Below are 17,280 nucleotides of genomic sequence, written 5' to 3' on the forward strand. Positions count from 1 at the left end.
TGTCTATACCTAAATGCTAGGAGTATCAGAAACAATTGGAGTAGAGGTTGTTGCCTTGGTCAATATGTTGGGACCTCAGATTGTAGGCCTGGCTATCAGAATCAGACATACTAATTAGTATTGAGTGAAAAGGGTACAGTATTTTAAGGAAGGATAGATAGGATAAAAGAGGAGGCGGGGGGGGGGATATCCTGATAATGACATCAGATGACTCGAATTGAGTTAGTGTTGAAACCTATGATTGTAGTATTAGTAACAGTATTTCATGTGGCAGTGAATTTGAAACCATCTGGTGTGAGGTGGAATCTACAGAACAACAAGATCAGTTACATATTGGGTGTTATAGATGTGTTGGATCAGTTGCTAGTGATGAAGAAATTCATTGTCAAATAGAGACGATGGATGCAAAAAGAGTAATCATAATTGGAGACTTTCATTATCCAAATATTGATTGGGTAGCAGTACAATCTTATGAGAAGAATGAAACTGAATTCATTGAGCTGTTGTGAAACAACTCTCAAGCAGCATGTGACAGAAGGAACTAGAAGTCAAAGAGTGTTAGATTTGATTATAGTGTCAGAAGATGTTTCAGTTAAAGACAACAATTCTGCCTCAGGTTGATGACAGTAATCATGCAGTACTCACTTGGGAAGTGACTAAGTTTATGAATATTCCATTCAGAAAAAAAGTTACATGTGGAGCTACAAAGCAGGAAATTATGACCAACTGAGGAGTATACTGAGTTCAGCAGAATGGTATCGATTGCTGGATGGGAAGCATTTAAAAATACTTGAATGATACAATATCAGAATGTGTCCCAAGAATTCGAAGAATAAATAGGTTAGGAGTCAAATGGATGTGTAATCTTATCAAGCAAGAGATTTTTTAGAAACAGATGATGTGGAAGAAATACCGTGTGCATAAAGAAAATTATAAGCAGCAGGCTTAGATAGTCACAGAAAGCTAAGTCGAAGTATAAAAAGAAACTGGCTCTGCAAGCTAAAGACAACCCACAAGAATTCTATCAATATGCTGCAAGTAAAATAAAGAAAAAAAAGATAGGTATGAAAGAATGCAGAACAGATTATTAAACTAATAAGTGCCCATTTTGCTAAAAGCTATCAACCTGTTATATGCAGCATTGAGTTCACTGCTACCTCTTTGCTGAATGAAGAAAATCAGGTGTATGAAGAGGAGGTATTACAGCTGTTGCAAAAACTGAATAACAGTTCAGCAATAGGGACTGGTGGGATATCAAGATGTGCTAAAAGAGTGTTCAGCTGAATTAACTATTCCATTGACCAGACTATATAATTGGAGTCTCAGAACAAGGAAGATTCGACAGGAATGGAAAGAATGTATGGTAATCCCATTGCACAAGGGTGGTGTGTTGCAAAGACCAGAGTATCCAACTATCGACCAATCAGTATCGCAGGAGTGGTGGTGAAGAGTTTGGAAAAATTGGTGAGGGCTCAGAAATGGGTTGACAGTGAATCTCTACTTGGCAATGAACAGCATGGGTTTAGTAAGGGAAGGTCATGTTTTAGTAACTTGTTCACATTCTGTAATAATGTTACTATTAAGATAGACCAGGAGAATGGATACACCATAATACTTTTGAATTTTGCTAAGGCTTTTGACAGAATAGAGCATGGAATACTGTTGTATAAATTGAAGAATATGGGTTTGGATTATAAAATATTAGCATGGATAAGAGGTTGGCTGACTGACAGAACATCAAAAAGTGGTATATGGGGGATGTGAGTCTGGAACAAGGATCAGTGCTTGGTCCACTGTTATTCAATCTGTACATTAATTATATTGGGAGGGATTTGACAAGCAGCTTGCAGCTATTTGCTGATGATGCAAAGATAGGTAGAGTAATCAGGAATGCTGCTGTTATGCAGTACTTGCAGAATGATTTGAATAGGCTGGAATTGTGGACATGGGAAAATGGCTGTCAGTTCACTGTTAGTAAATGCAAAATCATGCACTTTGGCATGATTAGATATCCAATGTGGTATTATATTGGTGGGATTACGCTAGAAGAAATTGATCGGGCTCGGGATCTTGGAGTGTTAGTAGATAGCAAGTTGACGTTCAGGGGCAATGGATTTGTTTTATATGTATATATAACATCCTTAAAACAGGAGATTAAGGGTGCAACCCACTTGATTATCCATTGCTGACAGAGTACCTTCATTTTGATCATTTAATTGGTGATGAAAACTTTCCTCAGTATAACTTCTGTCTCATGGCACTTTTGGCCATGAATAGGAACATATAATAATGACTTTGACCCTGGATTGGTTCACCTCATTCGGTTACCAGATATCAATCTCATTGAACATCTTTGGGATAGGAGTGAATAAGATATTTGAGCAAATCTGATTGATTGAACTTCAGGGTTCAGGACTTCACCATGATGTAATTCAATTCCACCACCATGTCTTTGTAGTGGAATGGAATACATCATGGTGTCCTTCCCCCTACTTCATTTAAGATGTTCAGAAAACTTATGGTACACTCATTGCATGGTAGTCATTCTATGAGAGTGGTAACTAATAAATTGGTCTTTCAAGTATACAGTATAATGTTAATTTTTATAATTTTAATATCAATTTAAATAGCACTTTTTATTATTATAATTTTTAGGGAGTTTGTGCTGTTCAGTATTGCTTTTCTATATGTTGGAGAATAATGCTCAGTTTGCCACCATCAGTTCAGTCTCTTGAAACATTAACTGCAGGTGATACAGCCAGTGATCTGCCTCATGCTCTTCATTCAGTAATATGGATCTCACGATCTGCACATAAAATTTTTTCTGGATGGATGAAGGTATGTGTCCCCTTTTCTAGATTACTTTTTTTCATGAAACTTTTCATAGTTTATATTTGATCTAATTTTTTTTATTCTTCTTTATTCTCTTTTCAAATGTTTATTTCTTTCTGTAAATGAAACATTTCCTGTTTTTAGCATTAAATGATTCTCATTTGTTGTATATTTTTCTAAGATGATGATTTTGATACATGTTAATACAGAAGTTTCATATTTCTTGTAATTTGTATCTGTATTCCCAGAGATGTAATTTGTCTTCTTTGATAAGGAAGACTGCAATTTCTGGTCCATTATTATCTTGCTTGTTAGTAACATTAGGCAAGAACATAGTTCTAGGAATACACTTTTACAAGGTTTGAAGTATATGAGTAACATTAATAAAATACTTTCAACTGAAGATGAATTAGCCAGTCTCATATAGAAATTTTAGATTTTTTTATACTGGCAGAACAGACAACTTTTTATCATCATTTATTTAACTGAGAGATACAGTGCACTTGTTTATGGTCATAGCTGTCTTGCTATGACCATAAACAGCTGTCTTGTTTAAATCCAAACATGCAGCCAGTTACTCAAGAATTTACATTGGAATATATAACTGTTGGAATATATTGGAATATATAACTAAAGGGGTGCTTAAGGGTCAAAGCTGTATAACTGAGAGGAGACCTCCACATAGCCTTTAAAGGAATGCGGAGAACCGACCAGGGCTTCTGACCTAATGTCCACTCCTCACCTTCTCGTGGTGCACCCTGTTGGGTATCTACTTTGATACTGAACGAACGAGGATGGGCTGGCAATTTGGGATTTAGCCGACCAAATTGTATTCTTATTGGTTAAACCAAAATAAAAAATGATGGTACAACATGACAAAATTTCATGCCGGCTGGGGCGTCACCCGGTTAAACAAGACCCCCATTGTTTTCGCCAGGGAACCAGGGCGAAAAGTCAGCTACTGGAACAAATCTGAAAACAAACCCCAACTCAACATCACCAGAGTTAAAGATCGGTACTATCAAAGAAGCCTGAATAGCAAAGAAATGGAGCTAGCTGAGGAATTAGATAAGTACCAGATCGACATAATAGGGGTGACTGAAACAAAAAAGACCAAAACTGGTGAGATCTTTCTGAGCAATAAATACAAAATGTTATATTCAGGCAATAACAATCAAGGAAAAGAAGGAGTAGCCATAGTATTCAACACAAAATACGAGGCTAATCTTCTTGAATGGCAGTCAGTCTCAAGTAGAGTAATGTGGGCAAATATGAGAATGGGGAACTGGACAATGAGACTTATTTGTGCCTATGGTCCCACAGAAGGTTCTACTAAGGTAGAAGTGGAGGAATTTTTTGAGGCTTTAGAAAAAGCAACTGACACAATGAAAAAGGAAAAGTTGGTCCTTGTTGGGGATCTAAATAGTAGAGTAGGAAATAATTGCGAGACATACAAAAATATTTTGGGAAAATTTGGAGAAAAGAGCAAAGCTAATAATAATGGCAAATATCTGTTGGATTTCTGCTCAGGACATGGACTGGTTATTACTAACACCATGTTCCAACATAAAAATGTGCACAAATTCACATGGAGAGAAGAGGCTAGAAATAAGAAAAGTCTCATTGACTATGTTATTGTTGATAGTGATGTTTTCTCCCTGGTGCAGGACACCAGAGTGTACAGAGGATTTGAAATTGGAAGTGATCACTATTTAGTCTTGAGCAGGATAAAATTGAATTTCATATTGAAAAGAATAACATGTAAGAAAGTTTTAAAGCGAATAAAAGTTGAGCAGCTCTCAGATGTAAACTGTAGACTAAAATACAGAAATATTATTGAAAAGAAAATGAAAGAGTTTGAGAACAGGAATCAAACCTTGGAGATTCAGTGGCAAACTCTGAAGGAAACATTGATTGATTCTGCCAGAGAGGCATGTGGTGAGGTTGTGTGCAAAGATAAAAAAAATCAGAACTCCCTGGTGGACACAGGAAGTTAAAGAGGCAGTGAAGGAAAAGAAGAAAGCATATCAAAAGTTCCTGGCAAATAAGTCAGCTTTTACTCTTACAGAATACAGAGAAGACAAATGTAAGAAAGCTAAACAGTGTGTAAAACTAGCTAAACAAAAGTCATGGGAGGACTTTGGCAAGAATATAGAAAATAAATATCAAGAAGGTGTCAAAATATTCTGGAGGTTGTTGAAGAAGCTTAGGAATGGAGGAAAGAGTGCTGTAAAAGGAATTAGAGATGATAAAGGTGAAATGAAAACAGGAGAAAAAGATATCCTTGAAGTATGGAGTAATTACTTTGAAAAACTGCTAAATGAAACAAGCAGTGATGACAGCACAGTGATAAAAAACACTGACCAGGCATGCAGTCAGGAATACATATCCATACTTGAAGTAGAAAAAGCCATCAAAGGCTTGAAATGTGGAAAGGCAGCAGGAGTAGATGATATTCGACCAGAAATGCTGAAGTATGGTGGTATAAGAGTCTTACAGTGGCTGCACTGCATAGTTCCGAAAGCCTGGACAGAGGGACGAATTCCCGATGATTGGAGTAGAGCTCTCATAGTACCCATAAAAAGGGAAATAAAACTGAATGTGAGAATTACAGAGGTATTTCCCTACTGATGTTCCTGGCAAGATCTATGCAAGTATACTTGAGAAACGGTTGAGAAGAATTGTGGAAGAAAAGCTTGGTGAAGAACAAGCTGGATTCAGGCCAAATAGAGGCTGTCAGGATCAGATCTTCACTTTACGACAAATAGTCGAGAAAGCATGGGAATATAACAAAGATCTGTATTTAAGTTTTGTCGATTTGGAAAAGGCATATGACAAGGTGCCAAGAGAGAAGCTATTCAATACGCGACAGTTATATGGTGTCAATGGGGCATTATATCAAGCAATACTTAGTCTTTATTTGAGTTGTGAGTCAGCAGTTAGAATTGAAGGAAGTACAGGAAGATGGTTTAATGTTAAATCTGGTGTGAGACAAGGATGTACATTATCCCCTCTGTTATTCATTATCTATATGGATCACATTATGAAGGAATGTGGTATTAAACCTGATATCAAAATTGGAGATGTTAATGTCAGCTCTTTGCTTTATGCGGATGATGTTATACTTCTAAATAAATCTGCTACAAATCTGCAAGATTCTCTGACTAAATTGAATAGCTGTTGTAATAGATATGGTATGAAGGTCAGCAATAAAAAAACAAAGACAATAGGCAGAATCATTGAAAATGTCAACTGTGTTGTGAATGGAGAACCTGTGGAACAAGTAAAACATTTCAGCTACTTAGGCACAATTTTTACTGAAGATGGTAAACTAAATATAGAAATAGACAACAGAATCAGCAAAGCTGGTATCGTGGGAAGTCAACTGAATAAATTCATATGGAATAAGAAAGAAATTAGTCGGAACACTAAATTAGCTGTATACAAGACTGTGTTCAAACTAATTTTAACTTATGGATCTAAGAGCTGGGTCAGAAGTAAAACACTTGACCAAAGACTAGAGACCGCAGATATGAGAGTCCTGAGAAAGATTAGAGGTGTGAACAGATGGCATCAATGGCAATATCATATTAAAAATGAGGATATTAGGAAAGAACTTGACATTGTCAGCATCCAGGAATGCGTTAGCAGAAATAATCTCAGATGGTATGGTCACTTAAATAGAATGGGAGAGGAAAGATTAGCAAAACAAGTGTTCTCTGCCAGGTTGGCAGGAAAACGACCCAGAGGAAGACCAAGATATAGGTGGATTGATACGGTACAAAGTGCCTTAGACGATAGAAATATAAGATCTGATAATGTTGGAGTCTTGACAAGTAACAGACTGATTTGGAGGAAAATTGTAGATTGGAAGTTAGTAATGATGTAATTTTTTCATGTAGTACTGTCATATCCTGTACACCCCTTGAGGGTACATGGCAGGAATTTGATGATGATGATGATATATAACTGTTGGCTGCAGTTAATCATTGGTCAATTTCGCATGTGGTACTATCATAGTATCCTGCTCTTCTTTTGATGGTACATATCTAGAATTTGGTGATGATTGACCTACCACTTTCATTTTCTACTATAATGGAAAAAATATTGAGCCATCTTCTGCACTATCTAAAATCCTCTCATATACCTGTTACGTGTATGGATTCTGTACTGCCAGTGTCCATAGGGCAGGGACGTACATCACTCAGATTTGAATAGAAAGAAATAATTAAGTTAATAATTTATTATTATATGGGCACCTCTATGGAATCCGAAGACTCATCACGGGAGACCCAATCTATCATACCTCTCCTTGAACCCATTAATAAAAAAAACACTCGCAACTGACTCTGGCAACCCGTTCCACTCATTCACCACTCTCCAAGCAAAAAATCTACTCCTCATTCCCATACTAACCACATCTTTATTCAACTTCCAGGAATGGCCCCCCTTGTTCTGGTCCCTCTAGCCAAGTGCTGAAACATTTCCCCTGCATCTATCCTATAAAATTCTTTAAGCAACTGAAATGTTTCTATCTTATTCCCTCTTTTTCTCCTATCAACCAATTTCTGTAATTTACACACCTTCAATCTATCCTCATAAGGCACATTCCACAGGCCACTCACCTCTGAATCCTCTCCACTGCTTTCACATCCCCAAGAAACCCATGGGACCAGACTTAATCACAGTAATCCAGATGAGATCAAGGCCTTATAAACAGGAATTACAACTTCCTTATCTCCTTGTTAATATGTTCTTCACTAGCTAAGTAATCTTATGTGTGCTACCTTAACAACCTTAGCAATATGTCCTCTAAACTTTAACTCTCTGTCTGCCACCACCCCTAAATCTCTAGCTTCATCTGTTTCCTGGAGTACAGTGTCATCAGTGTGATAAATGGCTTGTAATCTATTTATCCCAAAGTGCATAACTTTACATTTCTCGACATTAAACTGAAACCCATTAACTTTTGCCCATACTGACAGCCTATTTAAATCGTCCTGCAAGCTCTCCATATTGCCTTGCTTCACTATTACTCTACCTAATTTCGTATCATCAGCAAACAACTGAATATTTCCTTTCAGGTTATTTCCTATATCAGTTATGGGTAAATTAAACAGCAGTGGTCCCAGCACTGAACTTTGAGGCACACCACTAGTCACCTGCTTTCACCTCGATTTTGCCCCTCCATATACCACTTTATGATATCTGTCCAGCAGCCACCCTCTTATCTACTTAACTAGTGTCATATCCATCTCCATTTGTTCTAATTTGTGTAACAGTGTACCATGTGGTATTCTGTCAAATGCCTTTGCAAAATCATCGCATAGCCATTTCCTTTATCAAACTCAGCTGTTACTCTATTATAAAAAGTTAATAAATTACTAAAGCATGACCGACCCTTCACAAAGCCATGTTGACCCTCATTGAGCAATGATATTTTGATATACGACTGTTAAGAGAGGGAATGTTATAGCCTCCAAGGTCACTGTTGAGAAATGTTACCAAGTTCATACTAAGTCTAAAATTAATAGTGCAGGAAACATTAATAGCGTGATAATTATACATTAACTTCTAGTTAATTCATTTTTAAATAATTCAATATACTTATTAATCCAAAGTAGATTCCATTTTCCTGGCAATAAATCAATTTTTTTCTTTTGTTTATTTTAGTATCTGGTTTCTCATTAATTGGAATGAAAAATGCACATGTACACTGCTTGGAAAGAAGTCAATGGACCCCCCCCCCATGGGGAAGGTGCATTATGTTTGTAGCTGGTATAAATCAGAAGAATGTGATACTCCCAAGTCAGTGCACTGGGTGAAATAGCTGCTAGGGTACTAATGGACTTTGTAAGAGGCGTTGTGTTAGGATGCCATGTTGCAAGCATATCTGTTCAGTGAACTGCTGACAAATTGAACTATCACAAGTCAACACTCAGTGATATTGTACTGAGATGGAAGTGCAGGGAGTCAACTGCAAGTGCTACCTGCAGTGAATAACCCATCACACTCACCGAATGTAACCATAGGATACTACGAAGGATAATTTGTAAAAAACTCCATTCGTCAGTTGAGGCATTGAGTGCAGAGTTCTGAGCAGCGATTGGAACACGAATCTGCACAAAAATATTCAGAACTAAGGCTCACAACAAGGATTTCCACGATAGGACTGCAGTATGCAATCCCGACATTACCTGAATCAACATATAACGTTGGCTTCAGTGGTGCAAAGGGTGTGTACAGTGGGACATGAAAACTTGGAAAGCTGTATTGTGGAGTGACAAATTATGCTGTTCCCAGTGAACATCTCTTACCAGAATGCATAACTCCAACTATGAAATTTGGTAGTGGCATTGTGATGGTAGGATCCTATTTTTACTAGTTTGGCCTCAGACTTCTGTTTGTGTTGTCATGAACATTGAACTCTGAGAGGCAGCTGAGCATTCTGGACAATGTGCAATGCTTCCTACTTTGTAGTGTTTCTATGTAACTGACTATTCTCTTTCTGCAAGGCAATGTACCATATCACCACACTTGGCTGATCTTCATAGAACCCTGATCTCAACTCTATTGACTATCTGTGGAATGAACTGAAGTGTTGAGTGCGGTCATGGGACATCCATGCAGGACCTCATTACATGCCTGCAGGAAGAATGTTCCAAAATTCCCATTGATTGTTATTGTATGCTTGTGGAAAGAGGTCCTACATTTTATTAAAGTGGATGCATGGCTGTTTGTTCCTCACCCTATGGTGTCCATTCACTTCTTTTCAAGCAGTGTATTTTGGATATGTAGAAATGTAATATATATATATATATATTTTTTTTTTGGAACCTTTTTTCATAAAATAAAACATGTTTTTAATAACATATCTTCTTCTGGTTCCCATCTGTCATACGGCCGCGGGAGGGTAGCTAAATGCTACCATTCTAGGGAGAGATGATTATGAGCAAGGTGGTTTCCCGTTGCCTTCCTTGTCGTAAGTATTTATGACTGTAACCTGTGTGTTCACGGGGCCGGTTTGCCTGCTTGCGGGATGAAAAACCCCAGATAAACTGGCAGAAAAAACCCTGCTGCCCACGCCCAAGACCGGCTAACTTGGCTATGGCTGAGGAAGATCCTTAAGCTCCTCACGTCGTGGATGGGAATCGAACCTAGAACACTCCTTCCCCAGGCATATGGTTGCGAAGCGCAAAGCCACTAGGCTAACTGCGCGGATATTATAATAATAATATAATATAATAATATTATAATAACATATAATATTTATAAAATGCAGTTGTTTATAAAATTAATAACAGGATTATTTGATTTTGCATTCAATTTAATCCAGATGATAACTATTTAATTGTGAAATTATTATATCCTTTATATATGCTTTGCTCTCTTTCAAGGATCTTTTGGTGAGACAGGGACTTACTACACAGAAAGCAGAGTCTCTTCTTCGTTCTGTAGCTAAACATGCTGGTAATGCAAAGTATGATGTCAGTATTGCAAAACAGTTAATGAACAGAGAGGTTAGGTTTTCCAGTTTTTAAATATATAACATTAAATAATTTTATAATAATATGTGGAATATATTAAACCTGGAGAAAGATAGCAGAAGTTGATATGTCATTTTTTATTTTAAACTTTTCTGTAAATTTTTTATACTTTCAAGATCTATAAGATGGCAGAACTTGGTATGTTACCACCAAATATTCATGGAAGTAGAAGTGGTGTCAGTATCTGATAAGGTTGTTTTTCTTATGAACATGGCAGAACATGATATGCCAATACTCACTTCATAGTCAACGGAAATAAAGTAGAATGAATTCCTTGCTTTTCTCAATTTCTTAGTGATATGCTGGTCAAATGTAATGTCAATGATGGAGAGGGAGAATGCAATGGCTGAACATTAAATGGCTATGATATACTTCTGCTTTAGACAAAATCTACTTCAAGTACAGCCTAAATGCTGAAACTTGTTGGATTTAAAGAGGAGGAGGGTAGGGAGACCAATTGGAGCAAACCCAGTAACTGTGCCACACTCTTATACAACACCCTTGGGAATTAATCCTCTTAAGAAACAAGATCTCTTATCAGTCTTGAACCTACTAGATGCTGATTGTCCTTTACAAACAGCCATGTAAGGTAACATGATGAAGAAAACTGTTTTGAAATGAATTGCGATGAATAAAGATTGTGTATTTTTGTTTTTGATTTATTTTCTTTTTACGTTACTGATTTTTCTTTTGATTATATGAGTAAGCTAATAAGATAATTCTGTGTATGACTTTTTTTTTTCTTTTTTTTTTTTTTTTTTTTTTTTGTCACATGTTATGCTGAATAACTATCAGCTTCAACATCATTATAAATTGAAGAATTAATTGGAAGTTTATGAGTCAAGACTGTCAATTTCTTTTTTTTGTGATATTTTGTGTTCCTGTTTTTGTTTTTTACATGAGCATGTGGATGAGGTTATGGTATTCTGCGTATGATATATTATTTTTCTTTTTTACATTGCTATTCTGCATAACTAGTTTTGACATCTGCAAATTGAGAAAATTTGGAAAATTTTCTCAATTTACCAAGTACAAAGAGAGGAGCAGGACTGTTCTAATTATTTTCAAATAAAGTATCTTTATTTGAATGAAAGTAGATTTTTTTTATGTCCTAGAATATTCATAAATGTTCTGAAATCAGAAAAAGTGCACATATCAACTTTCCATTTTACTGCAGACATTATCATCGTTTGGTTTTAATTAACATTACTATTGGTTGACACTATCCTTGATGATGAATTTGCTTAGTAGTTGCTGGTAAGGAATGATGGCGATAAATCCAGAAAGAAGTGGAGGAATAATAGTGGCCAGTTCAGCAAAATATGGTCTATGAAAATAACTACAGGGTAGAAGAGTAACTTGTAGAGTATGCAGCCAATCTGTGAGAGAGAGAGAGAGGGACCATCCATTGATTGGTTTGCATTTGTCTGCATATCATCAAAAATTCTTAGGGAGGCTTTTGATGCACCAACTTAAACATGCAAGCAATACTGATAGGCAGAAAAAGGACACCCAGTTTGTGGAGAATGGAGATGTGTTTGTGCTAAGAAAGGCTAGAGATATGTAGGTCAGCACAAGATGGTAACCTTAACTTTTGTTTAGAGAACTGAATATTATCAAAAGGAAAGGGAACTGATATTTCTCTATTGGGAAATAAGACAATAGTGTACTTTTGAAGTTCACAAGGTTATCTTTGTTCCATTTAAAGAATAATATCAAGAAGGTCAAAGGTATTGGTGACTGTAGATTGTCTGCCAGAGATGTGTTGAATGAAGAAGAGGAAGGAAGTATACTGTCATCAGCAGAGTTATGGATAGAATTTGAAATCAGTGGAAGGTGATTTTTGCACAGAATAAAGAAAAAATGAAAATATAGTGCCCTAGATACTCCAGCATTAGTGAGGAAATCTTAGGAGATGAAACTATCTACTGTGACGCAAAATGAATGACCAGCGAGGAAGCGCATAGAAGATAGAAAATAAAATGCATATCATAAGAAATGGTAACTCAACTAATGAGAGTTTAATTTGATGAGCAAGCCCAAGCCTCTGTGCCACACTGTCATGTGCCCTTAAAAAATCCTAGCTCATTCATGGTGCTAATGCGCCATTTTAACCTTTCGAATGGGATTATCTTGAAGAAAAGAAGATATAAAAGTGGTTGACAGACATCTTGAAGTGGTGGATTAACACTTTGAGTTCTAGACCTACTGGAACTTGAAGAACCCTATGTCCTGACCATTTTTAGTTCTATTTAAAAAATTGCTGTGCAGTATTTCTATGGAATATCCAAATAATTATTTTTTGTCTTTTAGTTAGCATGTTTGACAATTAATTGGAGCAAAAATTTTAGTTATACATGTGGTATGGGCTCCAAAAACAGGTTGCAAGAAATCAAGGTTTTTGAAAAAAATAGAAAAAAAAGTTGATATTTTATTAGTTTCTACTTATATTTACTTCTTTAGTGTTCAGAATTCAACAAATTCAGTGAAAATATTGCTTAGATGTTACATAAATAATAAAAATTATAAATAAAATTTATGTGTGTTATTATGATGATGAAAATATCATTTTACATAGGGACGTACATTATAATTATCCACAAAAATTGAGTGGTAAATTATTGAATTAGGCCATTCAGTTTTTGAAATGCCAAGAACTCGCACACAATCATGAACACGACTCGATGGACGGCCTCGAATTGGTCACCCCTCGTTTGAAGTTCTGCGTCACTGTCACTTAACTCGGAGCTCACATTTGTGGGGGAGATCTGCTTCCTCTTGTTCTGGATCACTGGAGCATTTGTTCTAATTCGCGTTCAGTCAAGAACTGTTTTATACTCCTGGTTTGGGCACCACCACGTCCTGGTCTGTCCATGTGACAGAGAAATTCAGAGATCTCTCAGGTCACAAGAAGAGAGTCGTGAATCCCTCATTGTTTAGATTGGAGAAGCTAGAGTTATGACAGCACAATGTAATATAAACATGAACATGTGCGATCGTACATGACACAGTTGATGGGCAGGCGTTACGATATACTAATATAATTTTTTTTTTTTTTATTGATTATTCAATTTTAACTACAATACAGTCTGATAATGAATTTCAAACATATATTATTATTTTCGGAATTTTTAATTTAGCGATATAAATATACATCGATGGGATTCTGGGTTCACAACATGTTCGATGTATATTTACGTCGAACAGCATGCTCACGAGCAGTACAAAGCAGCAAGAAGTGTAACTAGTATGGTAAGAAGGGATAAATCAGATTGTGGTTTACTTAGCTGATTTCCTTTCAAAAAAGGAAATCATAAGAAGTTATTTGTTATACAGCAAGTAAGAGGAAGAATGATTATGGAAGGATAATTTTAATCATTGCTGATAGTAGGAAAGTAATAGAAGCTGTTTGTTATGAGAATGTGCAGTGTATCTGATCAAGTGTCAGCTTTAGCAAGGTTCTGTGGCAGTTTCTTATAAGAAACTTCCTGAAAACCTCAAAAAGAGGGCAAGATAGTTCCATTACATAAAGAAGTACAAGACAGAAGTAGAAAAATTACCAATTGATTAGTATCTCAGGAGTGATGGTTAAGGTGTTGGAAAAGTTGGTTAAAGGTAGTATTCAAGAATAGTGGATAGGAATGTGTGATACCTTGTGGTGGACAGCATCACACTGTGAAAGGTAAGCCTCTATAGTAATTGATTCACATTTTGTAATAGATTAGTAGCTGGGTTGGATAAAAGAAATGTCTTCATCATGATACTGTTAGATTTTGCTTAGGCATTTGATAGAGTATCACACAGAAAATTGTTACATAAGTCAGATCATATAATAAAGGATATGAAGTTGGTGACACAGATGGGATGGAGGTAGCTGACAGACATTGGAGAGTAGCTACAGTGGGATAGAATTCACAAGCATGATGGTGAATAGTAGAATACCTTAGGTATTCTACTATTCACCATTTGTATATTAGTGATATAGGGAAAGAGTTGGGGGGAGGGGATATTCAATTGTTTTCCTAGTGATGCTAAAATGAGAATAGTAGTAGTCAATAAAGATGATATAGAGATCCTAAAGGATGATTGAAATAAATTGGTAGTGTGAGCCAAGGATAATGGTTGTCAGTTCATTGTAGCAAATTATAAGGCTTTACACCTGTACATCATCATCATTCCCGGCCTCATCAATTTCTTGCAGTTCACCACCATCAATGTAATAATACACAGAACATACTATGGGATGAAAATATTACACCCTGTGTATTATCACATTGATGGTGGTGAACTGCAGGAAATTGATGACGCTAGGGATTTTAGGGATGATGATAGACAGGTAGATGAAGTTCAGAGGACATATTGCAAAAGTTTGCAGAATTGTACAGTGAATTACTACAATGTTGAGTAGAAATAGGGAGGTTATTATCCCTCTTTATGCAATTATGATATGGTATTATGATATTTGGACTACTGTGCACAGATTCGATTTCTTGGGATGAGGTGGGCAGAGAGGATCCAGAGATGGGTTACCAGGATGGGGACAACCTGTACACTGCTCCCTATGATGATAAATTAAAGGTATGTGGGTTGTTGACAGTTTAGTTTAGTTGACAGGCAGAAAAGAGGACACATCCTTCACCCTTGCATGTAAATATGCAGTAGGAGTGTCAGCCGGCAGTAGAAGCTATGATCTCATGGCTGAACAGATAGCCCTGTCCATTCGGGACAATACTGAGATATATGTCCTACCAAGCACCAACTTGTGGTAAAAACAAGGTAGGAGATAGTGGGAAAGGAGAAACAGTCTTTGCTGGGGCTTAAGAGGAGCTTTCCTCAAAGAAGTGATCCCAGCTTCTAGGATAGAAGGGGCAGAAGACCTTCCCTTTGGGGTGAATATGAAACCGAGGTATTTTCACTCTTCCAGGATGGTCAAAGCATGCAGCGGCCTCCCATGCAGGGAAAACTCTATAGTCTCGACCTTAAGCTTCTTGTCACGACCAGAGGGGACAAGAGCTAAAGAGCAGGACTTCTCTACATTAATAGAAAGGCCTTGAATAGAGAAGAAGTCAACTGCCCCGTATAGGAGTTCCTGCAAGCCTATCTTGTAGAGGCTACAAGAATAAGATCATCCGCAAAGGCCATTAAAGGAAGAAGCGCCTAGAGAGTAGCCAATATGGCTAGGAAGAGAGTGAAGAAACTCATCTGTGATGCAGTTAAAGAAAAGGGGAGATAGAGGATCACCCTGGCGAACCCTGCACTGCAGGAATAGAAGTTGGATGGGACCCTGTAACATAATTTCCATAACATAGGAAAGAAAGGGTTCTGGACATCCAGCAATAGACAGCACTCGAAGGAGAGCAGGAAGGGAGACTCTTATCAAAGGCCTTTTGGAGGTCCAGCAACGCCATATATAGAGGCTTAAGGTAGCGTCAGGAATCAGAGAGAAGAAAAGAAAGAAGATATATATTTTCGGCACAGCTGTCCGAAGTGACAAAAGCTCTCTGTCTATAATCATGCTGTATATATTGCTGAAGTCGTTTAACTAATATTTTATGATAGAGTCTAAGTAACACAGGAGAGATGGTAATAGGTCTAAAGTCTGATGCACAGCTTGAAGTTTCTTTCTTCGGAATGAAGATAGTTCTTGAAGCACATAGGTATGGTGGTATTGCTTTACTTGAAAGGAGAATGTCCACTATGTCTTGAAGAATCTTCAACGGCACCTTCCAAACCCTAGACGCAGAAAAGCCATCAAGTCCGGAAGCAGAGAAATTGGATGGAAGAGCTGCTTTAATCTCCTGGATGGAAACAGGCTGGTATGTTTGAAGGGCAGAAACGGACTTCAATATTGTAGGTTGGTCATCATCAGGGAAGTGTGGAGGTGGAGCAGAAAAGACTGTACTCCAAAATTTAACAAAATCATCATGTAAGTCTGCTAGAGGTGGAGGGGTAGCCCCGTCAAGGATGGTTTTGGCACATTGTCCTCTATTCTTTTTATAGAGGGCCTGCATAGCAGCATAGGCCCTCTTCCTCTGCTTCCTATTTGACAAAGTCATTGTAGAATGAGATGTAGGCTGATGTTGACGAGGCATGAAGTGTTCAGAGAATTCATCATGAAGATTCAACTGATCTGTGATATCCATTCCCAGAAGGTGAGTCTGGATGAGATATTTAAGAATTTTATGGTTATATTCTGGAAGAGAAGGATCATCTAGAGATGATGTCAGTCTGAGAATCAAAGCCTCTTCTTCAACAGCAGGATGGTGGCTGGAAGATGGAGAGTTAGGGACAGGAGATATGGAGATATTACCTGTCCCTGCCTGTGGCAGATGGGCTGCCATTTCTTGAACTAAGGCTTTGTAACTGGCTTTCCATCTATGACACTTGATGGCATCCAAGGGATGCCATGAAGTGTCATCTTAATGGGAACACCTTAAATAAAGCCTTATTGATTTTCTTTATCCCTTGAGCCGTCAAATTGATCTCATGAGCGGTGAGGATCTTTTCTTCTTCGGCAGTCCAACGTGTTTTGATGCACTCTGTTTTTATTGCACCATTGGCTTCGGCTGGATGTTTCGAGGTGCGATGCACTCCAAGGCCGACTGCGGTGGAGAATGCACGATTGCAGACCTGACATACGAAGTGTCTGAGATTAGGAACTCCTTGACTGCCGGAACAAGCATGATGAGAACTTGAATAAATGTGTTGATGACAGTCCTTGCAGAGCTTTCTTTTAACTTTCTTCCTGAGTACTCTGCTGGGATGAGTGGCAGGATCACCTCCAAACAAGAAACAGACATCTGGATTCACACTCGACGAGTTTCCTGGCTCCGGCCTGTAAGAGTCGGAGCTTTCATCTGATGAGTTATTGCAATGAGGAAACTTAACCCTACCAGGGCTG

The 17,280-nt window shown here is 37.4% G+C and overlaps 1 protein-coding gene across 3 annotated transcripts in view; it reads left to right on the plus strand.

The window, feature by feature from the left end:
* The window catches only part of poe (E3 ubiquitin-protein ligase-like protein poe), an 801,929-nt gene that overhangs the window by 190,079 nt on the left and 594,570 nt on the right, over positions 1–17,280 (plus strand). For all 3 annotated transcript variants that reach the window (XM_090405892.1, XM_090405894.1, XM_090405895.1), the window contains exons 16-17: positions 2,656–2,838; positions 10,230–10,352. In XM_090405892.1, coding sequence (XP_090262018.1) covers positions 2,656–2,838; positions 10,230–10,352 — 306 coding nt within the window. The remainder of the gene's footprint in view (positions 1–2,655; positions 2,839–10,229; positions 10,353–17,280) is intronic.

This window comes from Typopeltis vanoorti, chromosome 15 (genome assembly GCF_054136105.1).
Source record: "Typopeltis vanoorti isolate ZY-2024b chromosome 15, IOZ_Tvanoo_1.0, whole genome shotgun sequence".
Taxonomy (NCBI): Eukaryota; Metazoa; Arthropoda; class Arachnida; order Uropygi; family Thelyphonidae; genus Typopeltis; species Typopeltis vanoorti.